General features: G+C 45.8%; 1 protein-coding gene across 1 annotated transcript in view; it reads left to right on the top strand.

Moving 5' to 3' along the window:
* The window catches only part of MUC4 (mucin 4, cell surface associated), a 58,091-nt gene extending 47,887 nt beyond the window's left edge, over positions 1-10,204 (top strand). Inside the window, exons 26-28 of the mRNA XM_038752295.1 lie at positions 1,223-1,251; positions 6,381-6,478; positions 9,663-10,204. Of these exons, the coding sequence (XP_038608223.1) occupies positions 1,223-1,251; positions 6,381-6,478; positions 9,663-9,683 (148 nt within the window). The 3' untranslated portion in view covers positions 9,684-10,204. The remainder of the gene's footprint in view (positions 1-1,222; positions 1,252-6,380; positions 6,479-9,662) is intronic.
* Positions 10,205-11,665: the final 1,461 nt, after the last annotated feature.

Raw genomic sequence — 11,665 nt, forward strand, 5'->3', positions numbered from 1 at the left:
GTCAGAGGTCATGGGTTCAAACCCCAGCTGTGTGACTTTAATGGGGATTAAGACCGTGAGCCCCCCGTGGGACAACCTGATCTCCTTGTAACCTCCCCAGCGCTTAGAACAGTGCTTTGCACATGGTAAGCGCTTAATAAATGCCATCAGTATTATTATTATTACTTCTCTTTGCCTCAGTTACCTCATCTGTAAAATGGAGATTAAGACTGTGAGCCCTCCCTGGGACAACCTGATCACCTCGTAACCTCCCCAGTGCTTAGAAATGTGCTTTGCACATAGTAAGCGCTTAATAAATGCCATCATTATTATTATTACTAGGGGGCTAGAGGAGAGGTGGATTGGTTGGGAGAAGGGAGAGACAGGGGCAGGGGCCGAGCCACTGAGGAAACTGTTCTAAACTGAGAGTCTAGTGGCCCCCGTTTATTCATTCATTCATCATATTCATTAAGCACTTAGAGAAGCAGCATGGCTCACTGGAAAGAGCGTGGGCTTTGGAGTCAAAGGTCATGGGTTCAAATCCCAGCCCCGCCAATCGTCAGCTGTGTGAGTTTGGGCAAGTCACTTAACTTCTCTGGGCCTTAGTTACCTCATCTATAAAATGGGGCTTAAGACTGTGAACCCCCTGTGGGACAACCTGATCACCTTGTAACCTCCCCAGCGCTTAGAACGAGTGCTTTGCACATAGTAAGCACTTAATAAATGCCATTATTATTATTATTATTATTACTATTATTATTACTGTGTGCTGAGCACTGAAATAAGCACTTGGGAGAGTACAATATAACAGTAATAGTAATAATGGCATTTGTTAAGCACTTACTATGTGCAAAGCACTGTTCTAAGCGCTGGGGGGGATACAATATGATCAGGTTGTCCCACGTGGGGCTCGCAGTCAATCCCCATTTTACAGATGAGGGAACTGAGGCTCAGAGAAGTTAAGTGACTTCCCCAAGGTCACACAGCAGACATGCGGCAGAGCCAGGATTCGAACCCACTACCTCTGACTCCAAAGCCCGGGCTATAACAGGCACATTCCCTACCCACAATGAGGTTACAGTCTAGAGGACGAGCTTACAGCTGCTGCTCTCTTGGCCTGGACAGAGGGAAGAGGGTCTCCCTGGCTCTGGGGTCTCCTGGAGGTAGGGGAGGGGAAGCGAGGGAAACTGAGTCAGGCTGCTGCCAACTGTTCTCATCCACCTTTCTGTCCTCCGCCTTCCAGGGACCCGATGAACTCCTACGAGAACCGAGGTGAGTTGCTCCTCAGAAATAAACCATTTGAAAGCTTCTCTAGTTTTTAAGCTCCTTGTGGGCAGGGAACGTGTTATCAACTCCTTTATAGTCTACTCTCCTAAGTGCTTAGAAGAGTGCTCTGTACACAGTAAGTGCTCGATATTTACAATTAATTGATTGATTGGTTCTCCAGTTGCATGTTCATTAGAAGCTTTAGGACCTAGGGCTATCAAATGCCCCCTGTTCCACATATTCATTCATTCAATCATATTTATTGAGCACTTACTGTGTGCAGAGCACTGTACTAAGCACTTGGGAAGTACAAGTTGGCAACATATAGAGACGGTCCCTACCCAACAGTGGGCTCACAGTCTAGAGAAGCAGTGTGGCTTAGTGGAAAAAGCAAGGGCTTGGAAGTCAGAGGTCGTGGGTTCTAATCCCACCTCTGCCACTTGTCTGCTGTGTGACCTTGGGCAAGCCACTTAACTTCTCTGTGCCTGAATTACCTCATCTAGAAAATGGGGATTAAGACTATGAGCCCCACGTGGGATAACCTGATTACCTTGTATCTATCCCAGCGCTTAGAATCGTGCTTAGCACATAGTAAGCCCTTAACAAATACCATAATTATTATTCCACATATCCACAAATGCACATACATCTCAGTGGCCCAACTCTCCTCCGACCCCCATTTCCCAGCAAACATACAACCAGCTGCCTTTTAAATCACTTTTTTTTTTAACACACTGTTGTCCATCTGAGCTGGGGTTGGTGGGGGAGGAGAGGAGGGGTGAAGGGCAAGGCACTGGGTAATAATAATAATAATAATAATAATAATGATAGCATTTATTAAGCACTTACTATGTGCAAAGCACTGTTCTAAGCGATGATGGCTAGTTGTGGGAAGGACATGTCCCTGCCATCTCTTTTAAGAATAATAGTAGACTGTGAGCCCACTGTTGGGTAGGAACTATCTCTGTATGTTGCCAACTTGTACTTCCCAAGTGCTTAGTACAGTGCTCTGCACACAGTAAGTGCTCAAAAAAATACGATTGAATGAAAGAATAATAACTCATTCATTCAATTGTATTTATTGAGCACTTACTGTGTGCAGAGCACTGTACTAAGAGCTTGGGAGAGTATAATACAACAATAAACAGACATAATAATAAATAAATATAATGTGGTATTTGTTAAGTGCTATGTGCCAAGCACTGTTCTAAGCACTGGGGTAGATACAAGGTAATCAGGTTGTCCCACGTGGGGCTCACAGTCTTCATCCTCATTTTACAGATGAGGTATCCGAGGCACAGAGAAGTTAAGTGACTTGCCCAAGGTCACACAGCGGACAAATGGAGCGTGGCTCAGTGGAAAGAGCCTGGGCTTTGGAGCCAGAAGTCATGGGTTCGAATCCCAGCTCTGCCAATTGTCAGCTGTGTGACTTTGGGCAAGTCACTTAATTTCTCTGTGCCTCAGTTACCTCATCTGTAAAATGGAGATTAAAACTGTAAGTCCGCTGTGAGACAACCTGATCACCTTGTAACCTCCCCAGCGCTTAGAACAGTCTTTGCAAATAGTAAGTGCTTAATAAATGCCATTATTATTATTATTAAATGGAGGACCCAGGATTAGAATCCACGTCCTCTGATTCCCAAGCCTGTGCTCTTGTCACTAAGCCATGCTGCTTCCCCTAATAACAGGAGTATTTGTAGAGTGATTAACTAAGTTCTTGTTTCCATTATTTGTCCTCAGTACTGTGTCACCTATCAATCAATCAATCAATCGTATGCCCTTAAGCACTTTGTATTCATCTCACCTCCAGCCCCATGGCACTTGCATATTAGATATACATATTAATATATACATATTAATTATTATACATATTAATAATATTACATATTAGAAGCAGTGTGGCTTAGTGGAAAGAGCCCGGGCTTGGGAGTAGGGGGTTGTGGGTTCTAATCCCGGCTCCGCCACTTGTCAGCTGTGTGACTTTGGGCAAGTCACTTCACTTGTCTGTGCCTCAGTTACCTCACCTGCAAAATGGGGATTAAGACTGTGAGCCCCACGTGGGACAACCTGATTACCTTGTATCTCCCCCAGCGCTTAGAACAATCAATCAGTCAATCAATCATATTTATTGAGCGCTTACTGTGTGCAGAGCACTGTACAAAGCACTTGGGAAGTACAAGTTGGCAACATATACAGTCCCTACCCAACAGCGGGCTCACGGTCTAGAAGGGGGAGACAGAGAACAAAACCAAACATACTAACAAAATAAAATAAATAGAATAGATATGTACAAGTAAAATAAATAAATAAATAAATAGAGTAATAAATATGTACAAATGTATATACATATATACATGTATATATATATATACACATATATACAGAACAGTGCTTGGCACATAGTAAGCACTTAACAAATACCATCAATATTATTGTTATTATTACATCTTTATTCTCTGCCATTTCCCCTATCCTTAATTAATTTCAATGTCTACCCCTTCCCGCCAATCCATTGTATAGCATGCTCCTAAGAACTCAGTTCAGGGCCTGCACAGAGTAAGGACTTGATAAATACCATGACTGAATGATAGACTTATAAGACTTATAGAGAAGCAGCGTGGCTCAGTGGAAAGAGCCCGGGCTTTGGAGTCAGAGGTCATGGGTTCAAATCCCAACTCCACCAACTGTCAGCTGTGTGACTTTGGGCAAGTCACCTAACTTCTCTGGGCCTCAGTTACCTCATCTGTAAAATGGGGATTAAAGCTGTGAGCCCCCCTTGGGACAACCTGATCACCTTGTAATCTCCCCAGTGCTTAGAACAGTGCTTGCACATAGTAAGCGCTTAACAAATACCATCATCATCATCATCATAAGCGCTGGGGTAGATACAAAACAAGATAAGTGACTTTCATCATCATCATCATCATCAATCGTATTTATTGAGCGCTTACTGTGGGCAGAGCACTGTACTAAGCGCTTGGGAAGTTCAAGTTGGCAACACATAGAGACAGTCCCTACCCAACAGTGGGCTCACAGTCTAAAACCAAGCGCTTAGTACAGTGCTCTGCACACAGTAAGCGCTCAATAAATATGATTGAGTGAATGAATGAATGAAGCAGTGTAGCCTAGTGAGGCAGCCTGGCCTAGTGGAAAGAGCCCAGGCCTTAGAGTCAGAGGACCTGAGTTCTAATCTCAGCCTCTTCACATAATAATAATAATAATAATAATAATAATAATAATAATAATAATAATAATTTTGGTATTCGTTAAGCACTTACTATGTGCCGAGCACTGTCTGCTTGGCACACACTTGTCTGCTGTGTGACTGTGGGCAAGTCGCCTAACTTACCTGTGCCTCCGTTTCCTCAACTATAAAGTAGCAGCAAGGAGCACACTGAGAAGCAGCGTGGCTCAGTGGAAAGAGTGCGGGCTCTGGAGTCAGAGGTCATGGGTTCAAATCCCGGCTCTGCCAATTGTCAGCTGTGTGACTTCGGGCAAGGCACTTAACTTTAGAGAAGCAGATTGGCTCAATGGAAAGAGCATGGGCTTTGGAGTCAGAGGTCATGGGTTCAAACCCTGGCTCTGCCAATTGTCAGCTGTGTGACTTTGGGCAAGTCACTTAACTTCTCTGGGCCTCAGTTACCTCATCTGTAAAATGGGGATTAAGAGTGTGAGCCCCCTATGGGACAACCTGATCACCTTGTAACCTCCCCAGGGTTTAGAACAGTGCTTTGCACTTAGTAAGTGCTTAACAAATGCCATCATTATTATTATTATTATTCTCTGTGCCTGTTACCTCATCTGTAAAATGGGGATTAAGACTGTGAGCCCCCCGTGGGACAACCCTGTAACCTCTCCAGCGCTTAGAACAGTGCTTTGCACTTAGTAAGTGCTTAACAAATGCCATCATTATTATTATTATTATTCTCTGTGCCTCAGTTACCTCATCTGTAAAATGGGGATTAAGACTGTGAGCCCCCCCGTGGGACAACCTGATCACCTTGTAACCTCCCCAGTGCTTAGAGCAGCGCTTTGTGCATAGTAAGCACTTAATAAATGCCATTATTATTATTATTATTGTTAGAGATTCAATACCTTTCCTCCCTCCTGCTGAGGCTGAACACCATGTGGGACAGGGACGGGATTCAGCCTGATTATTTGGAATGGAGTTTACCCCAGAGCTTAGTTCAGCCCAGTGAATAGAGTACAAGTCTGAGAGTCAGAAGGATCTGCGTTCTAATCTTGGCTCCACCACTTGTCTGCTGTGTGACCTTGGGCAAGTCACCTCACTTTGCAGTTACCTCATCTGTGAAATGGGGTTTAAGACTGTAAGCCCCATGTGGGACAGGGACTGTGTCCAACCTGATTACTTTGCATCTACCCCAGCGATTTGAGCAGCTCCTGCATGTAATAAGCGCTTAACACATAGCTCGGGGCCCCGGGCCTGTCCCATTCCCGCTCATCATCATCATCAATCGTATTTATTGAGTGCTTACTATGTGCAGAGCACTGTACTAAGCACTTGGGAAGTACAAATTGGCAACATATAGAGACAGTCCCTACCCAACAGTGGGCTCACAGTCTAAAAGGGGGAGACAAAACCAAACATACTAACAAAATAAATAGAATAGATACGTACAAGTAAAATAAATAAATAAATAAATAGAGTAATAAATCTGTACAAACATATATACATATATACAGGTGCTGTGGGGAAGGGAAGGAGGTAAGATGGAGGGGATGGAGAGGGGGACGAGGGGGAGAGGAAGGAAGGGGCTCAGTCTGGGAAGGCCTCCTGGAGGAGGTGAGCTCTCAGCAGGGCCTTGAAGGGAGGTAGAGAGCGAGCTTGGCGGATGTGGGGAGGGAGGGCATTCCAGGCCCGGGGGAGGACGTGGGCCGGGGGTCGATGGCGGGACAGGCGAGAACGAGGCACAGGGTGAGGAGATTAGCGGCAGAGGAGCGGAGGGTGCGGGCTGGGCTGGAGAAGGACAGAAGGGAGGTGAGGTAGGAGGGGGCGAGGGGATGGACAGCCTTGAAGCCCAGGGGGAGGAGTTTCTGCCTGATGCGCAGATTGATTGGTAGCCACTGGAGATTTCTGAGGAGGGGAGCTCACTGTCTGTCTTCTCACTTCTCAGCTTTCTGGATGCTGAATACCGCCTTGCCAGAGGCTTCCTTGGAGCCCCAACTTCAGAGCTGGAGACCACATCTGGAGAAGGTCCAACTAGGCTCCACAGTACACCAGAGCGGTCCAGGCGGGGAGGCAGGGAACCAGGGAAGCCTGGGGCCCAGGCAGGACAACGGCCTTCCTGTGGGGAAGGGGACACATACACTTAGTACAGTGCTCTACACACAGTAAGCGCTCAATCAATGGGACTGAATGAAAACGAAACCTCCGAGATCAGAGCCAACCAGTTGGTGAAGCAAGAATGATGGAGCAGCCCCCCTCCCAGGGATTTTTAGCAGTAGAATAGACCCATCCAAGTGGACTCATAGTATTCATTCAATCGTATTTATTGAGCACTTACTGTGTGCAGAGCACTGTACTAGGCGCTTGGGAAGTACAAGTTGGCAACATCTAGAGACGGTCCCTACCCAACAGCGGGCTCACCGTCTAGAAGGGGGAGACAGACTACAAATCAATCAATCAATCAATCATATTTATTGAGTGCTTACTGTGTGCAGAGCACTGTGCTAAGTGCTTGGGAAGTACAAGTTGGCAACATTTAGGGACGGTCCCTACCCAACAGCGGGCTCACAGTCTAGAAGTGGGAGACAGACTACAAATCAATCAATCAATCAATCGTATTTATTGAGCGCTTACTGTGTGCAGAGCACTGTACTAAGCGCTTGGGAATTACAAGTTGGCAACATATAGAGATGGTCCCTACCCAACAGTGGGCTCACAGTCTAGAAGGGGGAGACAGACTACAAATCAATCAATCAGTCAATCAATCAATTAATCAATTGTATTTATTGAGTGCTTACTGGGTGCAGAGCACTGTACTAAGTGCTGGGAAGTACAAGTTGGCAACATATAGAGATGGTCCCTACCCAACAGCGGGCTCACAGTCTAGAAGCGGGAGACAGACTACAAAACAAAACATATAAACCAAATAAAATAAATAGAATAAATGTGTACAAGTAAAATAAATAAATAGAGTAATAAATATGTACAAACATATATACATATATACAGGTGCTGTGGGGAGGGGAAGGAGGTAAGGCAGGGTGGATGGGGAGAGGAGTAGGGGGAGAGGAAGGAGGGGGCTCACATAATAATAATTATGTTATTAATAATAACAATAATAAATATAACTGTGGTATTTGTTAAGTGCTTCTTGTGTGCCAAGCACTATACTAAGAGTTAGGGTAGGTAAAAGATAACTGGGTTGGACACAGTCCTTCTTCCTAATAAGGCCCATTTTACAGATAAGGTAACTGAGGCACAGAGACGTTAAGTGACTTTCCTAAGGCCGCACAGCAGGTGTGTGGTGGAGACGGGATTAGAATCCACGTCCTCTGACTTCTGGGCCCGTGCTTTTTCTGCTAGACCATGCGAGGTCCCACCGCCCGCAGTCCAGGGGAGGAGGGGGTTCCTCTCAGCTCTTGAAGACAGCCTCCCTCCCCACTCCAACCCTCCAACCCATATCTCTGTATTCTGGAATTCATCAATCAGTTGATGGTATTTATTGAGCACCTACTGTGTGCAGAGTGCTTGGGAGAGCACAGCAGAGTTGGTAGACCCAATCCCTGCCCATGGGAAGCTTAATATCTGTCTTCCCCACCGGACTCGGTGCTCACTGAGGGCAGGGAATGTGTCTGCCAACTCTGTTGTATTGTACTTCCCTAAGTGCTTACTACAGTGCTCTGCACATAGCAAGTGTGCAACAAATACTGCTGATTAATTTTTTTCAATCGTATTTATTGAGCGCTTACTGTGTGCAGAGCTCTGTACTAAGCGCTTGGGAAGTACAAGTTGGCAACATATAGAGATGGTCCCTACCCAACAGTGGGCTCACAGTCTAGAAGGGGGAGACAGAGAACAAAACATATTAACAAAATAAAATAAATAGAATATGTACAAATAAAATAAATACAGTAATAGGAGAGTACAATATAAAAGAGTCGGTATTTAATACAACTCGTCATTCTCACAGCAGCAAATTTTCTAAAATACCAAGATTTTTTCATTATGCGAATTGATTCCTCACCCCACTGCTTGGGTTGAGGATTTTCCATCCTCTGCAAGTCTTTGCAAGTCTTTACAAGTCTTCCAGAGAAGCAGCGTGGCTCAGTGGAAAGAGCACAGGCTCTGGAGTCAGAGGTCACGGGTTCAAATCCCGGCTCCGCCAATTGTCAGCTGTGTGACTTTGGGCAAGTCACTTAACTTCTCTGGACCTCAGTTTCCTCATCTGTAAAATGGGGATTAAGACTGTGAGCCCCCTGTGGGACAACCTGATTGCCTTGTAACCTCCCCAGCGCTTAGAACAGTGCTCTGCACATAGTAAGTGCTTAATAAATGCCATCATTATTATTATTATTCCAAGCTGAGGCTGTAGGCTTCCCCTTGGGTCCAGAGTCCTTATAATTCAATCAATCAATCAGTGACACTTATGGAGCGCTTACTGTGTGCAGTGTAGTATACTAAATGTTTGAGAGAGTACAGTATAATTAGTCAGTCAATCATATTTATTGAGTGCTTACTGCGGGCAGAGCATTGTCGTAAGCATGTGGGAGAGTTCAATATAACAATAAACAACCACATTCCCTGCCCGCAACAAGCTTACAGTCTAAAGGGGGAGACAGACATTAATATAAAAAAATAAATTACAGATATGTACATAAGTGTTGTGGGGCTGGGAGGGGAGAAGAGGAAAGGGAGCAAGTCAGGGAGATGCAGGAGGGAGTGGGAGATGAGGAGAAGGAGGGCTTAGTCAGAGAAGGCCACGTGGAGGAGAAGCAGGGTGGCTCAGTGGAAAGAGCCCGGGCTTTGGAGTCAGAGATCACGGGTTCAAATCCCAGCTCCTCCAGTTGTCAGCTGTGTGACTTTGGGCAAGTCACTTAACTTCTCTGTGCCTCGGTTCCCTCATCTGAAAAATGGGGATTAAGACTGTGAGCCCCCCGTGGGACAACCCGATCACCTTGTAACCTCCCCAGCACTTAGAACAGTGCTTCGCGTATAGTAATAAATGCCATTATTATTATTATTATTATTAATAAGTCTTTGAAAGTGAGTAGAGTGATGTCTGTCGGATATGAGGAGGGAGGGCGCTCCAGACCAGAGGCAGGATGTGGACGAGAGGTCAGCGGCAAGATAGATGCTTAAGATATATAGCACGGCTGATAGACGCTTCTCCTGCCCACAAGGAGCTTACAATCTAGAGGTCCGTCTTCACGTATGTTCTTTCTCTTCTCAGGAAAAAATCCAGAGGCCATAGCTGGAGGAGAGTTAAGCTTCATGGCCGGGAGCCTGCACGTCAAGCCAGGGAATCTTCCACCGGCTCCTCCGTTCCCCCTGACCCCATCGGCTCCTTCAGCCCCTCCACTGTCCTCCCTCACACACAGAACCAGGGATGCCTAAACCTGGCCAGATTTGTCAGGAAACCAAGCCCTGGCCCCCTTCACCTTCTTCCTGTTCCCTCTTTCCTCCACCTCCGTGCCCGCTCCCACCTCACTCATCTATGTTTACAGCTCTGTTTTCTTCAGGAATAAACTGACAGAATCTGGCTCTGGGGTGTGACCGAAGAGAAGAAAAAGAGGTGCGATGGCTGTCTATCACGTCGACACACTGGCCTTACAAACGGCGACATAATGAGTACGCAGAGCCACGGGCAGACACCGTCTCAGAGGCCTGTATAGGGAAGCACCCGATAGACTGCATTTGAGGCCTAAATACTGTACTTTGAATGCTATTTTGCACAAGAAGCGCTCCAGTTTGCTCCCTATTAAAAGCTCTATTTTAAAGAATCAAGCCTGTGGGTTTATGTGTCCTTCCTCCTACTTGGTGAATCCCATTCGGGATGGGGATTGGGTCAGGCCTGCTTATCTTGTATCCTATCTTTGCCGACATCAAGCCCAAGTCTCCTTTCTGCACCCCCTCTGGATGCCGCTGTCAGGTGGACAGCCAGGGTTGGAGGGGTGAAGGAAGAGGAAGCAGTGTTGTCCAGTGGCGAGAGCGCAGGTGTGAGAGTCAGAAGGACCCGGGTTCTAATCCCTGCTTTGCCACTGGTCTGCTGTTGGACTTGGGAAGTTATTTCACTTCTTTGTGCCAAAGTTATCTCATCCGTAAAATGGTGATTGAGACTGTGAGTCCCACACGGGACAGTGTGTCCAATTTGATTTGCTTGTATCAATCAATCAATCATATTTTTACAATTTATATGATTTATACACTCAATAAATATGATTGATTGAAGATTGAGCGCTTACTGTGTGCAGAGCACAGTACTAAGTGCTTGGGAAGTCCAAGTTGGCAACATATAGAGACAGTCCCTACCCAACAGTGGGCTCATAGACTAGAAGGGGGAGACAGAGAACAAAACCAAACATATTAACAAAATAAAATAGAATAGATATGTACAAGTAAAATCAATCAATCAATAAATAGAGTAATAAATATGTACAAACATATATACATATATACAGGTGCTGTGGGGAAGGGGAGGAGGTAAGACGGGGGGATGGAGAGGGGGAGGAGGGGGGGAGGAAGGAGGGGTCTCAGTCTGGGAAGGCCTCCTGGAGGAGGTGAGCTCTCAGTAGGGCCATCCCAGTGTAGTGCCTGGTACAGACTAAATGCTTAACAAATACTATTATTATTATTAGAGCACAGGCCTGGGAGTAAGAAGGACCTGGGTTCTAATCCTACCCTGCCACTTATCTGCTATATGAGCTGGAGTCACTTGCCTCCTTTGTGCCTCAGTTTCCTCAACTGTAAAATGGGGATTCAATGCCTGCTCTCCCTCCTGCTTAGACCATGAGGCCTCTGTGGGACAGGGACTGTGTCCTAGTTGATTAGTTGATTAGAAGCAGCCGCATGGCTCAGTAGAAAGAGCACGGGCTTTGGACTCAGAGGTCATGGGTTCAAATCCTGACTCCGCCAACTGTCAGCTGTGTGACTTTGGGCAAGTCACTTAACTTCTCTGTGCCTCAGTGACCTCATCTGTAAAATGGGGATTAAAATTGTGAGTCCCTCATGGGACAACCTGATCACCTTGTAACCTCCCCAGCACTTAGAACAGTGCTTTGCACATAGTAAGCGCTTAATAAATACCATCATCATCATTATTATCAATTTGTATCTAATCCTGTGCTTAGAACGGTACTTGACACATAGTAAGTGTTTAACAAATATCATTTTAAAACAGGGTTGGCTCGACTCAGCTATCAAATCACCCTCCCCTCAATGCTTACTACAGTGCTC

Source organism: Tachyglossus aculeatus, chromosome 1, assembly GCF_015852505.1.
Source record: "Tachyglossus aculeatus isolate mTacAcu1 chromosome 1, mTacAcu1.pri, whole genome shotgun sequence".
Lineage (NCBI taxonomy): Eukaryota > Metazoa > Chordata > Mammalia > Monotremata > Tachyglossidae > Tachyglossus > Tachyglossus aculeatus.